At 29.0% G+C, this 22634-nt stretch overlaps 1 protein-coding gene across 4 annotated transcripts in view; it reads left to right on the top strand.

Moving 5' to 3' along the window:
* Positions 1 to 22634, top strand: part of mpp7a (MAGUK p55 scaffold protein 7a) — a 162009-nt gene that overhangs the window by 108781 nt on the left and 30594 nt on the right. For 3 of the 4 annotated variants that reach the window (XM_072913444.1, XM_072913446.1, XM_072913445.1), the window contains exons 10-12: positions 2566 to 2762; positions 2869 to 2933; positions 15841 to 15855. In XM_072913444.1, the coding sequence (XP_072769545.1) occupies positions 2566 to 2762; positions 2869 to 2933; positions 15841 to 15855 (277 nt within the window). The remainder of the gene's footprint in view (positions 1 to 2565; positions 2763 to 2868; positions 2934 to 15840; positions 15856 to 22634) is intronic. The other variant, XM_061965919.2, reaches the window with a different exon arrangement.

The following is a 22634-nucleotide window of genomic DNA, read 5'->3' as shown; positions in this document are numbered from 1 at the left end:
AGATTGGTCACATCTAGTCTTAGACTGGTCAGTTCTAGTCTTAGACTTAGATTGGTCACATCTAGTCTTAGACTGGTCAGATCTAGTCTTGGACTTAGATTGGTCAGATCTCATCTTAGACTTAGATTGGTCACATCTAGTCTTACACTTAGATTGGTCACATCTAGTCTTAAACTTCGATTGGTCACATTTAGTCTTAGACTTAGATTGGTCAGATCTAGTCTTAGACTTAGATTGGTCACATCTAGTCTTAGACTGGTCAGATCTAGTCTTGGACTTAGATTGGTCAGATCTAATCTTAGACTTAGATTGGTCACATCTAGTCTTAGACTTAGATTGGTTACATGTAGTCTTACACTTTGATTGGTCACATCTAGTCTTAGACTAGTCACATCTAGTCTTAGTCTTAGATTGGTCACATCTAGTCTTAGACTGGTCAGATCTAGTCTTAGACTTAGATTGGTCACATCTAGTCTTAGACTTAGATTGGTCACATCTAGTCTTAGACTTAGATTGGTCACATCTAGTCTTAGACTTAGATTGGTCACATCTAATCTTAGACTTAGATTGGTCAGATCTAGTCTTAGACTTAGACTGGTCAGATCTAGTCTTAGACTTAGATTGGTCAGATCTAGTCTTAGACTTAGATTGGTCACATCAAGTCTTAGACTGGTCAGATCTAGTCTTGGACTTAGATTGGTCAGATCTAATCTTAGACTTAGATTGGTCACATCTAGTCTTAGACTTAGATTGGTCACATCTAGTCTTAGACTTAGATTGGTCACATTTAGTCTTAGACTTAGATTGGTCACATCTAGTCTTAGACTTAGATTGTTCACATCTAGTATTAGACTGGTCAGATCTAGTCTTAGAGTTAGATTGGTCACATCTAGTCTTAGACTTAGATTGGTCACATCTAGTCTTAGACTTAGATTGGTCACATCTAGTCTTAGACTTAGATTGGTCACATTTAGTCATAGACTTAGATTGGTCACATCTAGACTTAGATTGGTCAGATCTAGTCTTAGACTTAGATTGGTCAGATCTAATCTTAGACTTAGATTGGTCACATCTAGTCTTAGATTTAGATTGGTTACATGTAGTCTTACACTTCGATTGGTCACATCTAGTCTTAGACTAGTCACATCTAGTCTTAGACTTAGATTGGTCACATCTAGTCTTAGACTTAGATTGGTCAGATCTAGTCTTAGACTTAGACTGATCCGATCTAGTCTTAGACTTAGATTGGTCACATCTAGTCTTAGACTTAGATTGGTCACATCTAGTCTTAGACTTAGATTGGTCACATGTAGTCTTAGACTTCGATTGGTCACATCTAGTCTTAGACTTAGATTGTTCACATCTAGTATTAGACTTAGATTGGTCAGATCTAGTCTTAGACATAGATTGTTCACATCTAGCCTTAGACTTAGATTGGTCACATCTTGTCTTAGATTGGTCAGATCTAGTCTTAGACTTAGATTGGTCAGATCTAATCTTAGACTTAGATTGGTCACATCTAGTCTTAGATTTAGATTGGTTACATGTAGTCTTACACTTCGATTGGTCACATCTAGTCTTAGACTTAGATTGGTCAGATCTAGTCTTAGACTTAGACTGATCCGATCTAGTCTTAGACTTAGATTGGTCACATCTAGTCTTAGACTGGTCAGATCTAATCTTAGACTTAGATTGGTCACATCTAGTCTTACACTTAGATTGGTCACATTTAGTCTTAGACTTAGATTGGTCACATCTAATCTTAGACTTAGATTGGTCACATCTAGTCTTAGACTGGTCAGATCCAGTCTTGGACTTAGATTGGTCAGATCTAATCTTAGACTTAGATTGGTCACATCTAGTCTTAGACTTTGATTGGTTACATGTAATCTTACACTTCGATTGGTCACATCTAGTCTTAGACTTAGATTGGTTACATGTAGTTTTACACTTCGATTGGTCACATCTAGTCTTAGACTAGTCACATCTAGTCTTAGACTTAGATTGGTCAGATCTAGTCTTAGACTTAGATTGGTCACATCTAGTCTTAGACTTAGATTGGTCACATCTAGTCTTAGACTTAGATTGGTCACATCTAGTCTTAGACTTAGATTGGTCACATTTAGTCATAGACTTAGATTGGTCACATCTAGTTTTAGACTTAGATTGGTCAGATCTAGTCTTAGACTTAGATTGTTCACATCTAGTCTTAGACTTAGATTGGTCACATCTTGTCTTTGACTGGTCAGATCTAGTCTTAGACTTAGATTGGTCACATTTAGTCATAGACTTAGATTGATCATATCTAGTCTTAGACTTGTATTGGTCACATCTAGTCTTAGACTTAGATTGGTCAGATCTAGTCTTAGACTTAGATTGGTCACATCTAGTCTTAGACTTAGATTGGTCATATTGAAAAGTTGAAAATACATTTTGGTACCGGTACCAAAATATTGGTATCGGGCCAACCCTAATCTCGGGTGATACAAAAGCGTGTGCAGCAGCGGAGTGAACGCGCAGCAAAGTAGCAATAAGTCCTTTTTTTTTTTCCTTCTTCCCTTGGAGGTGTTCGTGAAGGCGCTCTTCGACTACGAGCCGAAAGACGACAAGGCCATCCCGTGTAAAGAAGCCGGACTGTCTTTCCAGAAGGGTTCCATCCTTCAGATCATGAGCCAAGATGATGCAACCTGGTGGCAAGCCAGACTTGAAGGGGACGTGAACCCCCGTGCTGGACTCATCCCCTCCAAGCAGTTCCAGGAGAGGTGAGACAGGATTCCACTCCAAATAGGACCTGAGTCTAAAACCTCTTTTTGGAGGAAAATGTGTCTCTGCCATTTATTGTCACGACATTGTTGTTGTTCCTTCCAGGAGGTTTGCTTTGCGAAGCCCCGCTGCAGTGCACCCCATCCAGAGGTCCTCCAGCCGACGATCATGTAAGTATCTAATTTAGGAAATGTGCTATTGTCATCGTCCTCTGCAGTGGACGTTTGTTTGTGGTCTATTTCTTGCACATGTCACAGATAAAACGTCCCCCTAGTGAATGTTGACACATGTCCACTATAAAGGACGCTGGCTTTCAGGCTGATAGGAAAAAATCTACATTTCATGTTATTGTGTGAATGTACAAACATTCACACAATAATATTCTACACTAAAAAAATCATATATTTATTTAACTTTTTTTTTTAAATTAATATTATTATTACTATTATTATTATTATTGAGTGAATGTTGAATATTCACACAATAAGATCCTACACCCAAAAAATCATATATTTATTATTTGTATTATTATTATTATTATTATTATATGTGAATGTCCAACATTCACACACATAAGATTCTACACCCAAAAAATATTTATTATTGATATTTTTTTAATTATTATTATTATTGTGTGAATGTCCAACATTCACACAATAAGAATCGACACCAAAAAATCACATATTATTTTTATTTATATTAATATTATTATTATTATTGTGTGAATGTTCATACACCCAAAAATATATATATATGTTTTTATTATTATTATTATTAAATATTATTGTGTGAATGTCCAACATTCACACATATAAGATTCTACACCCAAAAAAATCATATTTATTATTATTATTTTTTAAATTATTATTATTGTGTGAATGTCCAACATTCACACAACAAGATTCAACACTAAAAAAAGCATATATTTATTATAATTATATTTATTCATGTTATTATTATTATTGTGTGAATGTCCAACATTCACACAATAAGATTTGACACCAACAAATCATATATTTACTATTATTTATATTAATATTATTATTATTATTATTGTGTGAATGTTCAACATTCACACAATAAGATTGTACACCCAAAAAACCATATATTTATTATTATTATTGTGTGAATGTCCAACATTCACACAATAAGATTGTACACCCAAAAAATCATATATTTATTATTATTATTGTGTGAATGTCCAACATTCACACAATAAGATTGTACACCCAAAAAATCATATATTTATTATTATTATTATTATTGTGTGAATGTCCTACATTCACACAAGATTCAACACCAAAAATTCATATATTTATTATTTTTATTTGTATTATTATTATTATTATTATTATTGTGTGAATGTTCATACACCCAAAAAATCATATATATTTTTTATTTTATTTATTATTATTATTATTAAATATGATTGTGTGAATGTCCAACATTCACTCATATAAGATTCTACACCCAAAAAACATTTATTATTGATATTTTTTTAATTATTATTATTATTGTGTGAATGTCCAACATTCACACAATAAGAATCGACACCAAAAAATCACATATTTATTATTTTTATTTATATTAATATTATTATTATTATTGTGTGAATGTTCATACACCCAAAAAATATATATATATGTTTTTATTATTATTATTATTAAATATTATTGTGTGAATGTTCAACATTCACACATATAAGATTCTACACCCCCAAAAAGTATTATTATTATTATTTTTTTAATTACTATTATTGTTATTGTGTGAATGTCCAACATTCACACAATAAGATTCAACACTACAAAAATCATATATTTATTATAATTATTTTTATTCATGTTATTATTATTATTGTGCGAATGTCCAACATTCACACAATAAGATTCGACACCAACAAATCATATATTTATTATTATTTGTATTATTATTATTGTGTGAATGTTGAACATTCACACAATAAGATTGTACACCCAAAAAATCATATATTTATTATTATTATTATTATTGTGTGAATGTCCAACATTCACAAAATAAGATTCGACACCAAAAATTCATATATTTATTATTTTTATTTGTATTATTAATATTATTATTATTGTGTGAATGTTCATACACCCCAAAAAAATATTTATTATTATTTTTAAAATTATTATTATTGTGTGAATGTCCAACATTCACACAATAAGAATCGACACCAAAAAATCACATATTTATTATTTTTATTTATATTAATATTATTATTATTATTGTGTGAATGTTCATACACCCAAAAATATATATATATGTTTTTATTATTATTATTATTAAATATTATTGTGTGAATGTTCAACATTCACACATATAAGATTCTACACCCCCAAAAAGTATTTTTTTTTTTTTTTTTTTACTATTATTATTATTGTGTGAATGTCCAACATTCACACAGTAAGATTCAACACTAAAAAAAAGCATATATTTATTATAATTATATTTATTCATGTTATTATTATTATTGTGTGAATGTCCAACATTCACACAATAAGATTCGACACCAACAAATCATATATTTATTATTATTTGTATTATTATTATTGTGTGAATGTTCAACATTCACACAATAAGATTGTACACCCAAAAAAATCATATATTTATTATTATTATTATTATTGTGTGAATGTTCAACATTCACACATATAAGATTCTACACCCCCAAAAAGTATTATTATTATTTTTTTTTAAATTACTATTATTATTATTGTGTGAATGTCCAACATTCACACAATAAGATTCAACACTAAAAAAAATCATATATTTATTATAATTATTTTTATTCATGTTATTATTATTATTGTGCGAATGTCCAACATTCACACAATAAGATTCGACACCAACAAATCATATATTTATTATTATTTGTATTATTATTATTGTGTGAATGTTCAACATTCACACAATAAGATTGTACACCCAAAAAATCATATATTTATTATTATTATTATTATTGTGTGAATGTCCAACATTCACAAAATAAGATTCGACACCAAAAATTCATATATTTATTATTTTTATTTTTATTATTAATATTATTATTATTGTGTGAATGTTCATACACCCCAACATTTTTTTTTATTATTATTATTTTTAAAATTATTATTATTGTGTGAATGTCCAACATTCACACAATAAGAATCGACACCAAAAAAATCACATATTTATTATTTTTATTTATATTAATATTATTATTATTATTGTGTGAATGTTCATACACCCAAAAAAATATATATATGTTTTTATTATTATTATTATTAAATATTATTGTGTGAATGTTCAACATTCACACATATAAGATTCTACACCCCCCAAAAGTATTATTATTATTATTTTTTTAATTACTATTATTATTATTGTGTGAATGTTGGACATTCACACAATAAGATTCAACACTAAAAAAAATCATATATTTATTATAATTATTTTTATTCATGTTATTATTATTATTGTGTGAATGTCCAACATTCACACAATAAGATTCGACACCAACAAATCATATATTTATTATTATTTGTATTATTATTATTGTGTGAATGTTGAACATTCACACAATAAGATTGTACACCCAAAAAATCATATATTTATTATTATTATTATTATTGTGTGAATGTCCAACATTCACACAATAAGATTCAACACCAAAAATTCATATATTTATTATTTTTATTTGTATTATTATTATTATTGAGTGAATGTTGAATATTCACACAATAAGATCCTACACCCAAAAAAATCATATATTTATTATTTGTATTGTTATTATTATTATTATTATTATTATTATTATATGTGAATGTCCAACATTCACACACATAAGATTCTACACCCAAAAAATATTTATTATTGATATTTTTTTAATTATTATTATTATTGTGTGAATGTCCAACATTCACACAATAAGAATCGACACCAAAAAATTACATATTTATTATTTTTATTTATATTAATATTATTATTATTATTGTGTGAATGTTCATACACCCAAAAATATATATATATGTTTTTATTATTATTATTATTAAATATTATTGTGTGAATGTTCAACATTCACACATATAAGATTCTACACCCCCAAAAAGTATTATTATTATTATTTTTTTAATTACTATTATTGTTATTGTGTGAATGTCCAACATTCACACAATAAGATTCAACACTACAAAAATCATATATTTATTATAATTATTTTTATTCATGTTATTATTATTATTGTGCGAATGTCCAACATTCACACAATAAGATTCGACACCAACAAATCATATATTTATTATTATTTGTATTATTATTATTGTGTGAATGTTCAACATTCACACAATAAGATTGTACACCCAAAAAATCATATATTTATTATTATTATTATTATTGTGTGAATGTCCAACATTCACAAAATAAGATTCGACACCAAAAATTCATATATTTATTATTTTTATTTGTATTATTAATATTATTATTATTGTGTGAATGTTCATACACCCCAAAAAAAATATTTATTATTATTATTTTTAAAATTATTATTATTGTGTGAATGTCCAACATTCACACAATAAGATTCGACACCAAAAAATCACGTATTTATTATTTTTATTTATATTAATATTATTATTATTATTGTGTGAATGTTCATACACCCAAAAAAATATATATATGTTTTTATTATTATTATTATTAAATATTATTGTGTGAATGTTCAACATTCACACATATAAGATTCTACACCCCCAAAAAGTATTATTATTATTATTTTTTTAATTACTATTATTATTATTGTGTGAATGTCCAACATTCACACAACAAGATTCAACACTAAAAAAAGCATATATTTATTATAATTATATTTATTCATGTTATTATTATTATTGTGTGAATGTCCAACATTCACACAATAAGATTCGACACCAACAAATCATATATTTATTATTATTTGTATTATTATTATTATTATTATTGTGTGAATGTTCAACATTCACACAATAAGATTGTACACCCAAAAAATCATATATTTATTATTATTATTATTATTGTGTGAATGTCCAACATTCACAAAATAAGATTCAACACCCAAAAAATCATATATTTATTATTATTATTATTATTGTGTGAATGTCCAACATTCACACAATAAGATTCGACACCAAAAATTCATATATTTATTATTTTTATTTTTATTTTTAATATTATTATTATTGTGTGAATGTTCATACACCCCCAAAAAAATATTTATTATTATTATTTTTAAAATTATTATTATTGTGTGAATGTTCATACACCCAAAAAAATATATATATGTTTTTATTATTATTATTATTAAATATTATTGTGTGAATGTTCAACATTCACACATATAAGATTCTACACCCCCAAAAAGTATTATTATTATTATTTTTTTAATTACTATTATTATTATTGTGTGAATGTCCAACATTCACACAATAAGATTCAACACTAAAAAAAATCATATATTTATTATCATTATTTTTATTCATGTTATTATTATTATTGTGTGAATGTCCAACATTCACACAATAAGATTCGACACCAACAAATCATATATTTATTATTATTTGTATTATTATTATTGTGTGAATGTTCAACATTCACACAATAAGATTGTACACCCAAAAAATCATATATTTATTATTATTATTATTATTGTGTGAATGTCCAACATTCACAAAATAAGATTCAACACCAAAAATTCATATATTTATTATTTTTATTTGTATTTTTAATATTATTATTATTGTGTGAATGTTCATACACCGCCCTGCGATGAGGTGGCGACTTGTCCAGGGTGTACCCCGCCTTCCGCCCGATTGTAGCTGAGATAGGCTCCAGTGCCCCCCGCGACCCCAAAGGGAATAAGCGGTAGAAAATGGATGGATGTTCATACACCCCCAAAAAAATATTTATTATTATTATTTTTTTAATTATTATTATTGTGTGAATGTCCAACATTCACACAATAAGAATCGACACCAAAAAATCACATATTTATTATTTTTATTTATATTAATATTATTATTATTATTGTGTGAATGTTCATACACCCAAAAATATATATATATGTTTTTATTATTATCATTATTAAATATTATTGTGTGAATGTTCAACATTCACACATATAAGATTCTACACCCCCAAAAAGTATTATTATTATTTTTTTAATTACTATTATTATTATTGTGTGAATGTCCAACATTCACACAACAAGATTCAACACTAAAAAATCATATATTTATTATAATTATTTTTGTTCATGTTATTATTATTATTGTGTGAATGTCCAACATTCACACAATAAGATTCGACACCAACAAATCATATATTTATTATTATTTGTATTATTATTATTATTATTATTATTATTGTGTGAATGTTCAACATTCACACAATAAGATTGTACACCCAAAAATTCATATATTTATTATTTTTATTTGTATTATTAATATTATTATTATTATTATTGTGTGAATGTTCATACACCCAAAAAATCATATATATTTTTATTTTATTTATTATTATTATTATTATTATTAAATATGATTGTGTGAATGTCCAACATTCACACATATAAGATTCTACACCCAAAAAAATTATATTTATTATTATTATTTTTTAAATAATTATTATTGCGTGAATGTTGAAAATTCACACAAGATTCAACACCAAAAAAAATCATATATTTTTATAATTATTTTTATTCATATTATTATTATTATTGTGTGAATGTTGAAAATTCACACAATAAGATTCAACACCAAAAAAAATCATATATTTATTATAATTATTTTTATTCATATTATTATTATTATTGTGTGAATGTCCAACACTCACACAATAAGATTCGACACCAAAAAATCATATATTTATTATCATTTGTATTATTATTATTATTATTGTGTGAATGTCCAACATTCACACAATAAGATTCGACACCAAAAAATCATATATTTATTATTTTTATTTGTATTGTTAATATTATTATTGTGTGAATGTTCATACACCCCAAAAATCATATATATTTTTATTTTATTTATTATTATTATTATTAAATATGATTGTGTGAATGTCCAACATTCACTCATATAAGATTCTACACCCCCCCAAAAAAATGTATTATTATTATTTTTTTCAATTATTATTATTGTGTGAATGTCAAACATTCACACGATAAGGTTCAACACCAAAAAAAATTATATATGTATTATTATTTTTATGAATATTATCATTGTGTGAATGTTGAACATTCACACAATAAGATTCTATACCCCAAAAATAATATATTTATTATTATTATTGTTATTAAATAGTATTATTATTATTGTGTGAATGTAAACATTCACACAATAAGGTTCGACACAAAAAAATCATATATTTATTATTGTTATTGTTATGAATATTATTATTGTTATTATTATTATTATTGTGTGACTGTTGAACATACACACAATAAGAGTCTACACCCAAAAAAATCTTATATTTATTATTATAATTATTATTGTGTGAATGTCCAACATTCACACATATAAGATTCTACACCCAAAAAAATTAATATATTTTAAAATTATTATTATTATTATTATCGTGCGAATGTCCAACATTCACACAATAAGATTCAACACCCCAAAAAAAAATATTTATTATTATTATTATTATTATTGTGTGAATGTTCAACATTCACACAATAAGATTGTACACCCAAAAAATCATATATTTATTATTATTATTATTATTGTGTGAATGTCCTACATTCACACAATAAGATTCGACACCAAAAATTGATATATTTATTATTTTTATTTGTATTATTATTATTATTGTGTGAATGTTCATACACCCAAAAAATCATATATATTTTTATTTTATTTATTTTTATTATTATTAAATATGATTGTGTGAATGTCCAACATTCACTCATATAAGATTCTACACCCCAAAAAAAAAGTATTATTATTATTTTTAAAATTATTATTATTGTGTGAATGTCAAACATTCACACGATAAGGTTCAACACCAAAAAAATATATATATTTATTATTTTTATTAATATTATCATTGTGTGAATGTTGAACAATCACACAATAAGATTCTATACCCCAAAAAATAATATATTTATTATTATTGTTTTTAAATATTATTATTATTATTGTCTGAATGTCAACATTCACACAATAAGGTTCGACACAAAAAATCATATATTTATTATTATTATTATTATTGTGTGAATGTCCTACATTCACACAATAAGATTCAACACCAAAAATTCATATATTTATTATTTGTATTTGTATTATTATTATTATTGTGTGAATGTTCATACACCCAAAAAATAATATATATTTTTATTTTATTTATTATTATTATTATTAAATATGATTGTGTGAATGTCCAACATTCACTCATATAAGATTCTACACCCCCCAAAAAAAATGTATTATTATTATTTTTAAAATTATTATTATTGTGTGAATGTCAAACATTCACACGATAAGGTTCAACACCAAAAAAATAATATATATATATATTTTTTATTAATATTATCATTGTGTGAATGTTGAACATTCACACAGTAAGATTCTATACCCCAAAAAATAATATATTTATTATTATTGTAATTAAATATTATTATTATTATTGTGTGAATGTCAACATTCACACAATAAGGTTCAACACAAAAAATCATATATTTATTATTGTTATTGTTTTGAATATTATTATTATTGTGTGAATGTTCAACATTCACACAATAAGATTGTACACCCAAAAAATCATATATTTATTATTATTATAATTATTGTGTGAATGTCCAACATTCACACAATAAGATTGTACACCCAAAAAATCATATATTTATTATTATTATTATTATTGTGTGAATGTCCTACATTCACACAATAAGATTCGACACCAAAAATTCATATATTTATTATTTTTATTTGTATTATTAATATTATTATTATTATTATTATTGTGTGAATGTTCATACACCCAAAAAATAATATATATTTTTATTTTATTTATTATTATTATTATTAAATATGATTGTGTGAATGTCCAACATTCACTCATATAAGATTCTACGCCCCAAAAAAAAAAGTATTATTATTATTTTTTAAATTATTATTATTGTGTGAATGTCAAACATTCACACGATAAGGTTCAACACCAAAAAAATATATATATTTATTATTTTTATTAATATTATCATTGTGTGAATGTTGAACAATCACACAATAAGATTCTATACCCCAAAAAATTATATATTTATTATTATTGTTTTTAAATATTATTATTATTATTGTGTGAATGTCAACATTCACACAATAAGGTTCGACACAAAAAATCATATATTTATTATTATTATTATTTTTGTGTGAATGTCCAACATTCACACAATAAGATTGTACACCAAAAATTCATATATTTATTATTTTTATTTGTATTATTATTATTATTGTGTGAATGTTCATACACCCAAAAAATCATATATATTTTTATTTTATTTATTATTATTATTATTATTAAATATGATTGTGTGAATGTCCAACATTCACTCATATAAGATTCTACACCCCAAAAAAAAAAAGTATTATTATTATTTTTTAAATTATTATTATTGTGTGAATGTCAACATTCACACGATAAGGTTCGACACCAAAAATTCATATATTTATTATTTTTATTTGTATTATTAATATTATTATTATTATTATTATTGTGTGAATGTTCATATATCCAAAAAATCATATATATTTTTATTGTATTTATTATTATTATTATTAAATATGATTGTGTGAATGTCCAACATTCACACATATAAGATTCTACACTCAAAAAAAATAATATTTATTATTATTATTTTTAAAATTATTATTATTGAACATTCACACAATAAGATTCTATACCCCAAAAAATAATATATTTATTATTATTTTTATTAAATATTATTATTATTATTGTGTGAATGTAAACATTCACACAATAAGGTTCGACACAAAAAATCATATATTTATTATTGTTATTGTTATGAATATTAGGTAAGGTTCAACACCAAAAAAATAATATATTTATTATTATTTTTATTAATATTATCATTGTGTGAATGTTGAACATTCACACAATAATAATAATAATATTTAATAACAATAATAATAAATATATTATTTTTTGGGGTATAGAATCTTATTGTGTGAATGTTCAATAATAATAATTTTAAAAATAATAATAATAAATATTATTTTTTTGAGTGTAGAATCTTATATGTGTGAATGTTGGACATTCACACAATCATATTTAATAATAATAATAATAAATAAAATAAAAATATATATGATTTTTTGGGTATATGAACATTCACACAATAATAATAATAATAATAATAATATTAATAATACAAATAAAAATAATAAATATATGAATTTTAATCAATAAGATTCTATACCCCAAAAAATAATATATTTATTATTATTGTAATTAAATATTATTATTATTATTGTGTGAATGTAAACATTCACACAATAAGGTTCAACACAAAACAAATCATATATTTATTATTGTTATTGTTTTGAATATTATTATTGTTATTATTATTATTATTGTGTGAATGTTGAACATACACACAATAAGAGTCTACACCCAAAAAAATCTTATATTTATTATTATAATTATTATTGTGTGAATGTCCAACATTCACACAATAAGATTGTACACCCAAAAAATCATATATTTATTATTATTATTGTGTAAATGTCCAACATTCACACAATAAGATTCGACACCAAAAAAAGCATATATTTATTATAATTATATTTATTCATGTTATTATTATTATTGTGTGAATGTCCAACATTCACACAATAAGATTCGACACCAACAAATCATATATTTATTATTATTTGTATTATTATTATTATTATTATTATTATTGTGTGAATGTTCAACATTCACACAATAAGATTGTACACCCAAAAAATCATATATTTATTATTATTATTATTATTATTGTGTGAATGTCCAACATTCACACAATAAGATTACACACCCAAAAAATCATATATTTATTATTATTATTATTATTGTATGAATGTCCAACATTCACACAATAAGATTCGACACCAAAAAATCATATATTTATTATTTTTATTTGTATTATTAATATTAATATTATTATTGTGTGAATGTTCATACACCCAAAAAATCATATATATTTTTATTTTATTTATTATTATTATTATTAAATATGATTGTGTGAATGTCCAACATTCACTCATATAAGATTCTACACCCCAAAAAATAATATTTATTATTATTATTTTTTAAATTATTATTATTGTGTGAATGTCAAACATTCACACGATAAGGTTCAACACCAAAAAAATTATATATTTATTATTATTTTTATTAATATTATCATTGTGTGAATGTTGAACATTCACACAATAAGATTCTATACCCCAAAAAATAATATATTTATTATTATTGTTATTAAATATTATTATTATTATTGTGTGAATGTAAACATTCACACAATAAGGTTCGACACAAAAAATCATATATTTATTATTATTATTATTATTGTGTGAATGTCCAACATTCACACAATAAGATTCAACACCAAAAATTCATATATTTATTATTTTTATTTGTATTATTATTATTATTGTGTGAATGTTCATACACCCAAAAAATCATATATATTTTTTATTTTATTTATTATTATTATTATTAAATATGATTGTGTGAATGTCCAACATTCACACATATAAGATTCTACACCCAAAAAAATAATATTTATTATTATTATTTTTAAAATTATTATTATTGTGTGAATGTCAAACATTCACACGATAAGGTTCAACACCAAAAAAATCATATATTTATTATTATTTTTATTAATATTATCATTGTGTGAATGTTGAACATTCACACAATAAGATTCTATACCCCCAAAAATAATATATGTATTATTATTGTTATTAAATATTATTATTATTATTGTGTGAATGTCAACATTCACACAAAACAAATCATATATTTATTATTGTTATTGTTTTGAATATTATTATTGTTATTATTATTGTGTAAATGTTGAACATACACACAATAAGAGTCTACACCCAAAAAAATCTTATATTTATTATTATTATTATTATTATCGTGCGAATGTCCAACATTCACACAATAAGATTCAACACCCAAAAAATATATATTTATTATTATTATTAATATTATTATTATTATTGTGTGAATGTCCAACATAATGTCCAACATAATCGTATATGTGTGAATCTCCAACATTCTACACCAAAAAAATCATATATTTGTTATCATTATTATTATTATTATTATTGTTAAAACAGAAAATAAGCAGATATTTACAGTAAATGAACAAGTAGATTAATAATCCATTTTTACAGTTTGTCCCTCAAAGTGTAGACAAAATAATAGGTAAATAAATGACACAATGTGTTACTGCATACGTCAGCAGACCAAGTATCTTATAAATCTTATTTCATGACAACATTATTCTTTAATTGCAATAAGAAACACGTATTTAATGTATCTTAAGATTTTCTGTTAAAATAAAGCCAATAATGATTTTTTTTGTGGTCCCCTCTGTTTTGAAAAGTATCGGAATATATCGATACCAAACAGCGTTTGCTTCACCTAGTGTGGCATTGATATGTTTTAGTTCAAAATATTACATTTAGGCCACAAATGTGGAAAAAAACGCAATAGAGTGAAGCGGTGCGCAGAGAGCGCCTCTGCTGGCTGCAGCCAAGTACTGCATTCTATTTGGCACTTGATCATTTGCAGGTGATCATCAGATCAATGTCATGTTATGCTCTTTGCTGCCAATACTGTGAGTACTTGTAGATACTTTAGTACCCTCATCATGTTCTACTTTTTGAAGATGACGTGCCTGTAGAACCTGGTAGGTGTCTTCTCTCTTGCCTCTTCTTCCTCCGTCCCTTTTTTTAATTCAAAATGTTCTCTAACTTTTACTCACTTTCTTTTCTCCCTTTCCTTTACTGCTTCCCACAGTGGAGGGAATTGAAGGTACTAAAACGTGTATTTTATTTATAACCACATAACGTTGTCATGTGATGCAAAAACATCACAAGAATAACAATTGGGACGCACTACAATAATCCCCTTTTGGTTGTTTGTGTCTTAGATTTTGAATAAAAAATAACCACTAATTAAAGCTGCAAGCAGCGTTGGTCGGGCCCGCGTATTTGGCAGGTGCTAGTCCTAAGTGTCCCAATGCTTTTGTCCAGTTTTAGTCCCAAGTGTCCCAATACTTTTGGCAAGTTGTAGTGTTAAGTGTCCCAATACTTTTGTCAAGTTGTAGTCCCAAGTGTCCCAATACTTTTGTCCAGTTTTCTGCCTAAGTGTCCCAATACTTTTGTCCAGTTTTCGGCCTAAGTGTCCCAATACTTTTGTCCGGTGGTAGTCATAAGTGTCCCAAGACTTTTGTCTAGTGTACCTACCTTGTCTGCATAGTGTGGGCACGTTGGTGCTTCCTGCTTTTAAGCAGCCATCTTAAAAAAACAGCAGCGCAGCAGCATCAGCGCAGCGGGTCTTTGAAGGGTCATAAAATCAAAACCGGAGCAGGTATTAAAACGCTGTTCTGTTATTTTATACACAAGGGTTCAATCTCTTTCCTGTGTTAGTTTGAAGCCGAAACGACAAACGCGCTCGGAGGAGATAGTTTTTGAAGGAAGGTGACCGGTTTTTACAAAAGATTTGTTTTGAAGGGGGAATAGCAAACTTCCTGTTGATTTTTACTGGGGGTTGTCAATTTATGAAATGTAGGTCTAAGTGAGACCTACATATAGGTTTTTGTTTCATGTCTCTCCGACCTTCTCAGTGGGAGTTACAGGCAGTTTTGTCAGTTTTTTCCATCCGAGGAGCAGTTTTTTGTGCGTTTTATTAAAAAATTGCGCTAGAGCACGATTTTGAGATTTGGGGTTAGGTTTTTTTATTAGATCACAATTTTTGCCAGTCCTGATGTGTGTGTTCAGTTCGGTGAGTTTTGAAGCATGTTAAAGGGGTCAAATTACAGCTCAAAGAGGCAAAAGTGACTGTTTTTGGTACTTTTTTGTCTTGAAGGGGGAATTGCCAACTTCCTGTTGATTTTAGCCCGAGAATGTACTATTATGAAATGTAGGTCTAAGTCAGACCTACATAGAGGTTTTTGTTTCATGTCTCTCCGACCTTCCTAGTGGGAGTTACAGGCAGTCTAGTTTTTTTTCCCTAGGGGGCGCTAGAGCGCAATTCTGAGTTTTGTGGTTCGTTTTTTTTTTTTAAAAAGGCAATTTTCGCAGGTCCTGATGTGTGGGTCAAATATGGTGAGTTTTGAAGCATGTTAAGTGGGTCAAATTACAGTTTAATGTGGCGGCGGAAGAATAAAGAATAAAGAATAAAACCTTACAAATTCAATAGGTCCTTATGTCCCATTGCATAAGGACTCCCTGTGGGAGTCCTTATGCAATGGGCCATGCGGGCCCTAATTACTTGCCGTTACACTTATTTTCCACAATGCAGTTTTATAAACAAATACATAGAATTTACAGTTGATTATTATTATTACATGAGGGTCAATTCATTAGAAAATGAAAAGGGTAACGATGTATTTTGTAATATGATGATGATTATTATTATTATTAGGGCCCGCATGGCCCATTGCATAAGGACTCCCAAAGGGAGTCCTTATGCAATGGGACATAAGGACCTATTGAATTTGTAAGGTTTTATTCTTTATTCTTTATTCTTCCGCCGCCACATTAAACTGTAATTTGACCCACTTAACATGCTTCAAAACTCACCATATTTGACCCACACATCAGGACCTGCGAAAATTGCCTTTAAAAAAAAAAAAAAACGAACCACAAAACTCAAAATTGCGCTCTAGCGCCCCCTAGGAGAAAAAAATTTTTCATAATGTTACATCTTTGGGCAAAAATCAACAGGAAGTTGGCAATTCCCCCTTCAAGACAAAAAAGTACTAAAAACAGTCACTTTTGCCTCTTTGCGCTGTAATTTGAACCCCTTAACATGCTTCAAAACTCACAAAACTGAACACACACATCAGGACTGGAAAATATTGCGATCTAATAAAAAAAACCTAACCCCAAATCTCAAAATTGCGCTCTAGCGCAATTTTTGAATAAAACGCAGAAAAAACTGCTCCTCGGAAGAAAAAATTACAAAACTGCCTGTAACTCCCACTGGGAAGGTCAGAGAGACATGAAACAAACACCTATGTAGGTCTCACTTAGACCTACATTTCATAAATTGACAACCCCCAGCAAAAATCAACAGGAAGTTTGCTATTCCCCCTTCAAAACAACATTTTTGTAAAAACCGGTCACCTTCCTTCAAAAACTATCTCCTCTGAGCGCGTTTGTCGTTTCGGCTTCAAACACAGGAGAGAGATTAAACCCTTGTGTATAAAATAACAGAACAGCGTTTTAATACCTGCTCCGGTTTTGATTTTATGACCCTTCAAAGACCCGCTGCGCTGATTCTGCTGCGCTGCTGTTTTTTTAAGATGGCTGCTTAAAAGCAGGAAGCACCAGCGTGCCTACACAATGCAGACAAGGTAGGTACACTAGACAAAAGTATTGGGACACTTATGACTACCACCGGACAAAAGTATTGGGACACTTAGGCCGAAAACTGGACAAAAGTATTGGGACACTTAGGCCGAAAACTGGACAAAAGTATTGAGACACTTGGGACTACCACTGGACAAAAGTATTGGGACACTTATGACGACAACTGGACAAAAGTATTGGGACACTTACACTGGACAAAAGTATTGGGACACTTACACTGGACAAAAGTATTGGGACACTTAGGACTACAACTTGACAAAAGTATTGGGACACTTATGACTACCACTGAACAAAAGTATTGGGACACTTCGGACTAAACGTAGACACAAGTATTGGGATACTTAGGACTTCCACTTGACAAAAGTATTGGGACACTTACACTGGACAAAAGTATTGGGACACTTACACTGGACAAAAGTATTGGGACACTTACACTGGACAAAAGTATTGGGACACTTAGGACTACAACTTGACAAAAGTCTTGGGACACTTAGGACTAAAACTGGACAAAAGTATTGGGACACTTAGGACTAGCACCTGTCAAATATGCGGGCCCGACCAACGCTGCTTGCAGCTTTAATTATTATTATTATTCCGCAACTTTGCGCTGTAATTTGACCCCCTTAACATGCTTCAAAACTCACCAAATTTGACACACACATCAGTAATATATGGCAAAACTTTTTTTTATCAAAAAAACTAACCCCAAAACTCAAAATTGCGCTCTAGCGCCCCCTAGGGAAAAAAAAACTAGACTGCCTGTAACTCATACTAGGAAAGTCGGAGAGACATGAAACAAAAACCTCTATGTAGGTCTGACTTAGACCTACATTTCATAATGTTACATCTTTGGGCAAAAATCAACAGGAAGTTGGCAATTCCCCCTTCAGGACAAAAATGTACTAAAAACAGTCACTTTTGCCTCTTTGCGCTGTAATTTCACCCCCTTAACATGCTTCAAAACTCACCAGATTTGACACACACATCAGTAATATATGGCAAAACTTTTTTATCTAAAAAACAAACCCCAAAACTCAAAATTGCGCTCTAGCGCCCCCTAGGGAAAAAAAAAACTAGACTGCCTGTAACTCATACTAGGAAAGTCGACCTACATTTCATAATGTTACATCTTTGGGCAAAAATCAACAGGAAGTTGGCAATTCCCCCTTCAGGACAAAAATGTACTAAAAACAGTCACTTTTGCCTCTTTGCGCTGTAATTTCACCCCCTTAACATGCTGCAAAACTCACCAAACTAAACACACACATCAGGACTGGCAAAAATTGCCATCTAATAAAAAAAAACCTAACCCCAAATCTCAAAAATTGCGCTAATTTTTGAATAAAACGCAGAAAAAACTGCTTAGGACTAACACTGGACAAAAGTATTGGGACACCTAGGATTTAATCTGGACAAAAGTATTGGGACACTTAGGACTACCACTAGACAAAAGTATTAGGACACTTAGGACTAAAACTGGACAAAAGTATTGGGATACTTAGGACTACCACTGGACAAAAGTATTGGGACACTTACACTGGACAAAAGTATTGGGACACTTAGGCCGAAAACTGGACAAAAGTATTGGGACACTTACACTGGACACAAGTATTGGGACACTTACACTGGACAAAAGTATTGGGACACTTACACTGGACACAAGTATTGGGACACTTAGGACTACAACTTGACAAAAGTCTTGGGACACTTAGGACTAAAACTGGACAAAAGTATTGGGACACTTAGGACTAGCACCTGTCAAATATGCGGGCCCGACCAACGCTGCTTGCAGCTTTAATTATTATTATTATTATTATTCTTCCGCAACTTTGCGCTGTAATTTGACCCCCTTAACATGCTTCAAAACTCACCAAATTTGACACACACATCAGTAATATATGGCAAAACTTTTTTTAATCAAAAAAACAAACCCCAAAACTCAAAATTGCGCTCTAGCGCCCCCTAGGAAAAAAACAAAACTAGACTGCCTGTAACTCATACTAGGAAAGTCGGAGAGACATGAAACAAAAACCTCTATGTAGGTCTGACTTAGACCTACATTTCATAATGTTACATCTTTGGGCAAAAATCAACAGGAAGTTGGCAATTCCCCCTTCAAGACAAAAAAGTACTAAAAACAGTCACTTTTGCCTCTTTGCGCTGTAATTTCACCCCCTTAACATGCTTCAAAACTCACCAAACTAAACACACACATCAGGACTGGCAGAAATTGCCATCTAATAAAAAAAAACCTAACCCCAAATCTCGCGCAATTTTGAATAAAACGCAGAAAAAACTGCTTAGGACTAACACTGGACAAAAGTATTGGGACACCTAGGATTTAATCTGGACAAAAGTATTGGGACACTTAGGACTACCACTAGACAAAAGTATTAGGACACTTAGGACTAAAACTGGACAAAAGTATTGGGACACTTAGGACTACCACTGGACAAAAGTATTGGGACACTTACACTGGACAAAAGTATTGGGACACTTATGACTATCACTGGACAAAAGTATTGGGACACTTAGGCCGAAAACTGAACAAAAGTATTGGGACACTTACACTGGACACAAGTATTGGGACACTTACACTGGACAAAAGTATTGGGACACTTATGACTATCACTAGACAAAAGTATTGGGACACTTAGGCCGAAAACTGGACAAAAGTATTGGGACACTTACACTGGACACAAGTATTGGGACACTTACACTGGACAAAAGTATTGGGACACTTACACTGGACACAAGTATTGGGACACTTACACTGGACACAAGTATTGGGACACTTACACTGGACAAAAGTATTGGGACACTTAGGACTACAACTTGACAAAAGTCTTGGGACACTTAGGACTAAAACTGGACAAAAGTATTGGGACACTTACACTGGACACAAGTATTGGGACACTTACACTGGACAAAAGTATTGGGACACTTAGGACTACAACTTGACAAAAAAAGTCTTGGGACACTTAGGACTAAAACTGGACAAAAGTATTGGGACACTTAGGACTAGCACCTGTCAAATATGCGGGCCCGACCAACGCTGCTTGCAGCTTTAATTATTATTATTATTATTATTCTTCCGCAACTTTGCGCTGTAATTTGACCCCCTTAACATGCTTCAAAACTCACCAAATTTGACACACACATCAGTAATATATGGCAAAATTTTGTATCAAAAAAACAAACCCCAAAACTCAAAATTGCGCTCTAGCGCCCCCTAGGGAAAAAAAACAAACTAGACTGCCTGTAACTCATACTAGGAAAGTCGGAGAGACATGAAACAAAAACCTCTATGTAGGTCTGACTTAGACCTACATTTCATAATGTTACATCTTTGGGCAAAAATCAACAGGAAGTTGGCAATTCCCCCTTCAGGACAAAAATGTACTAAAAACAGTCACTTTTGCCTCTTTGCGCTGTAATTTGACCCCCTTAACATGCTTCAAAACTCACCAAATTTGACACACACATCAGTAATATATGGCAAAACTTTTTTATCAAAAAAACAAACCCCAAAACTCAAAATTGCGCTCTAGCGCCCCCTAGGAAAAACAAACAACTAGACTGCCTGTAACTCATACTAGGAAAGTCGGAGAGACATGAAACAAAAACCTCTATGTAGGTCTGACTTAGACCTACATTTCATAATGTTACATCTTTGGGCAAAAATCAACAGGAAGTTGGCAATTCCCCCTTCAAGACAAAAATGTACTAAAAACAGTCACTTTTGCCTCTTTGAGCTGTAATTTGACCCCCTTAACATGCTGCAAAACTCACCAAACTAAACACACACATCAGGACTGGCAGAAATTGCGATCTAATAAAAAAAACCTAACCCCAAATCTCAAAATTGCGCTCTAGCGCAATTTTTGAATAAAACGCAGAAAAAACTGCTTAGGACTAACACTGGACAAAAGTATTGGGACACCTAGGATTTAATCTGGACAAAAGTATTGGGACACTTAGGACTACCACTAGACAAAAGTATTAGGACACTTAGGACTAAAACTGGACAAAAGTATTGGGATACTTAGGACTACCACTGGACAAAAGTATTGGGACACTTACACTGGACAAAAGTATTGGGACACTTATGACTATCACTGGACAAAAGTATTGGGACACTTAGGCCGAAAACTGGACAAAAGTATTGGGACACTTACACTGGACACAAGTATTGGGACACTTACACTGGACAAA

The sequence above is a fragment of the Nerophis lumbriciformis genome, linkage group LG07, assembly GCF_033978685.3.
Source record: "Nerophis lumbriciformis linkage group LG07, RoL_Nlum_v2.1, whole genome shotgun sequence".
Taxonomy (NCBI): domain Eukaryota; kingdom Metazoa; phylum Chordata; class Actinopteri; order Syngnathiformes; family Syngnathidae; genus Nerophis; species Nerophis lumbriciformis.
This window is presented reverse-complemented; position numbering and strand designations above follow the sequence as displayed.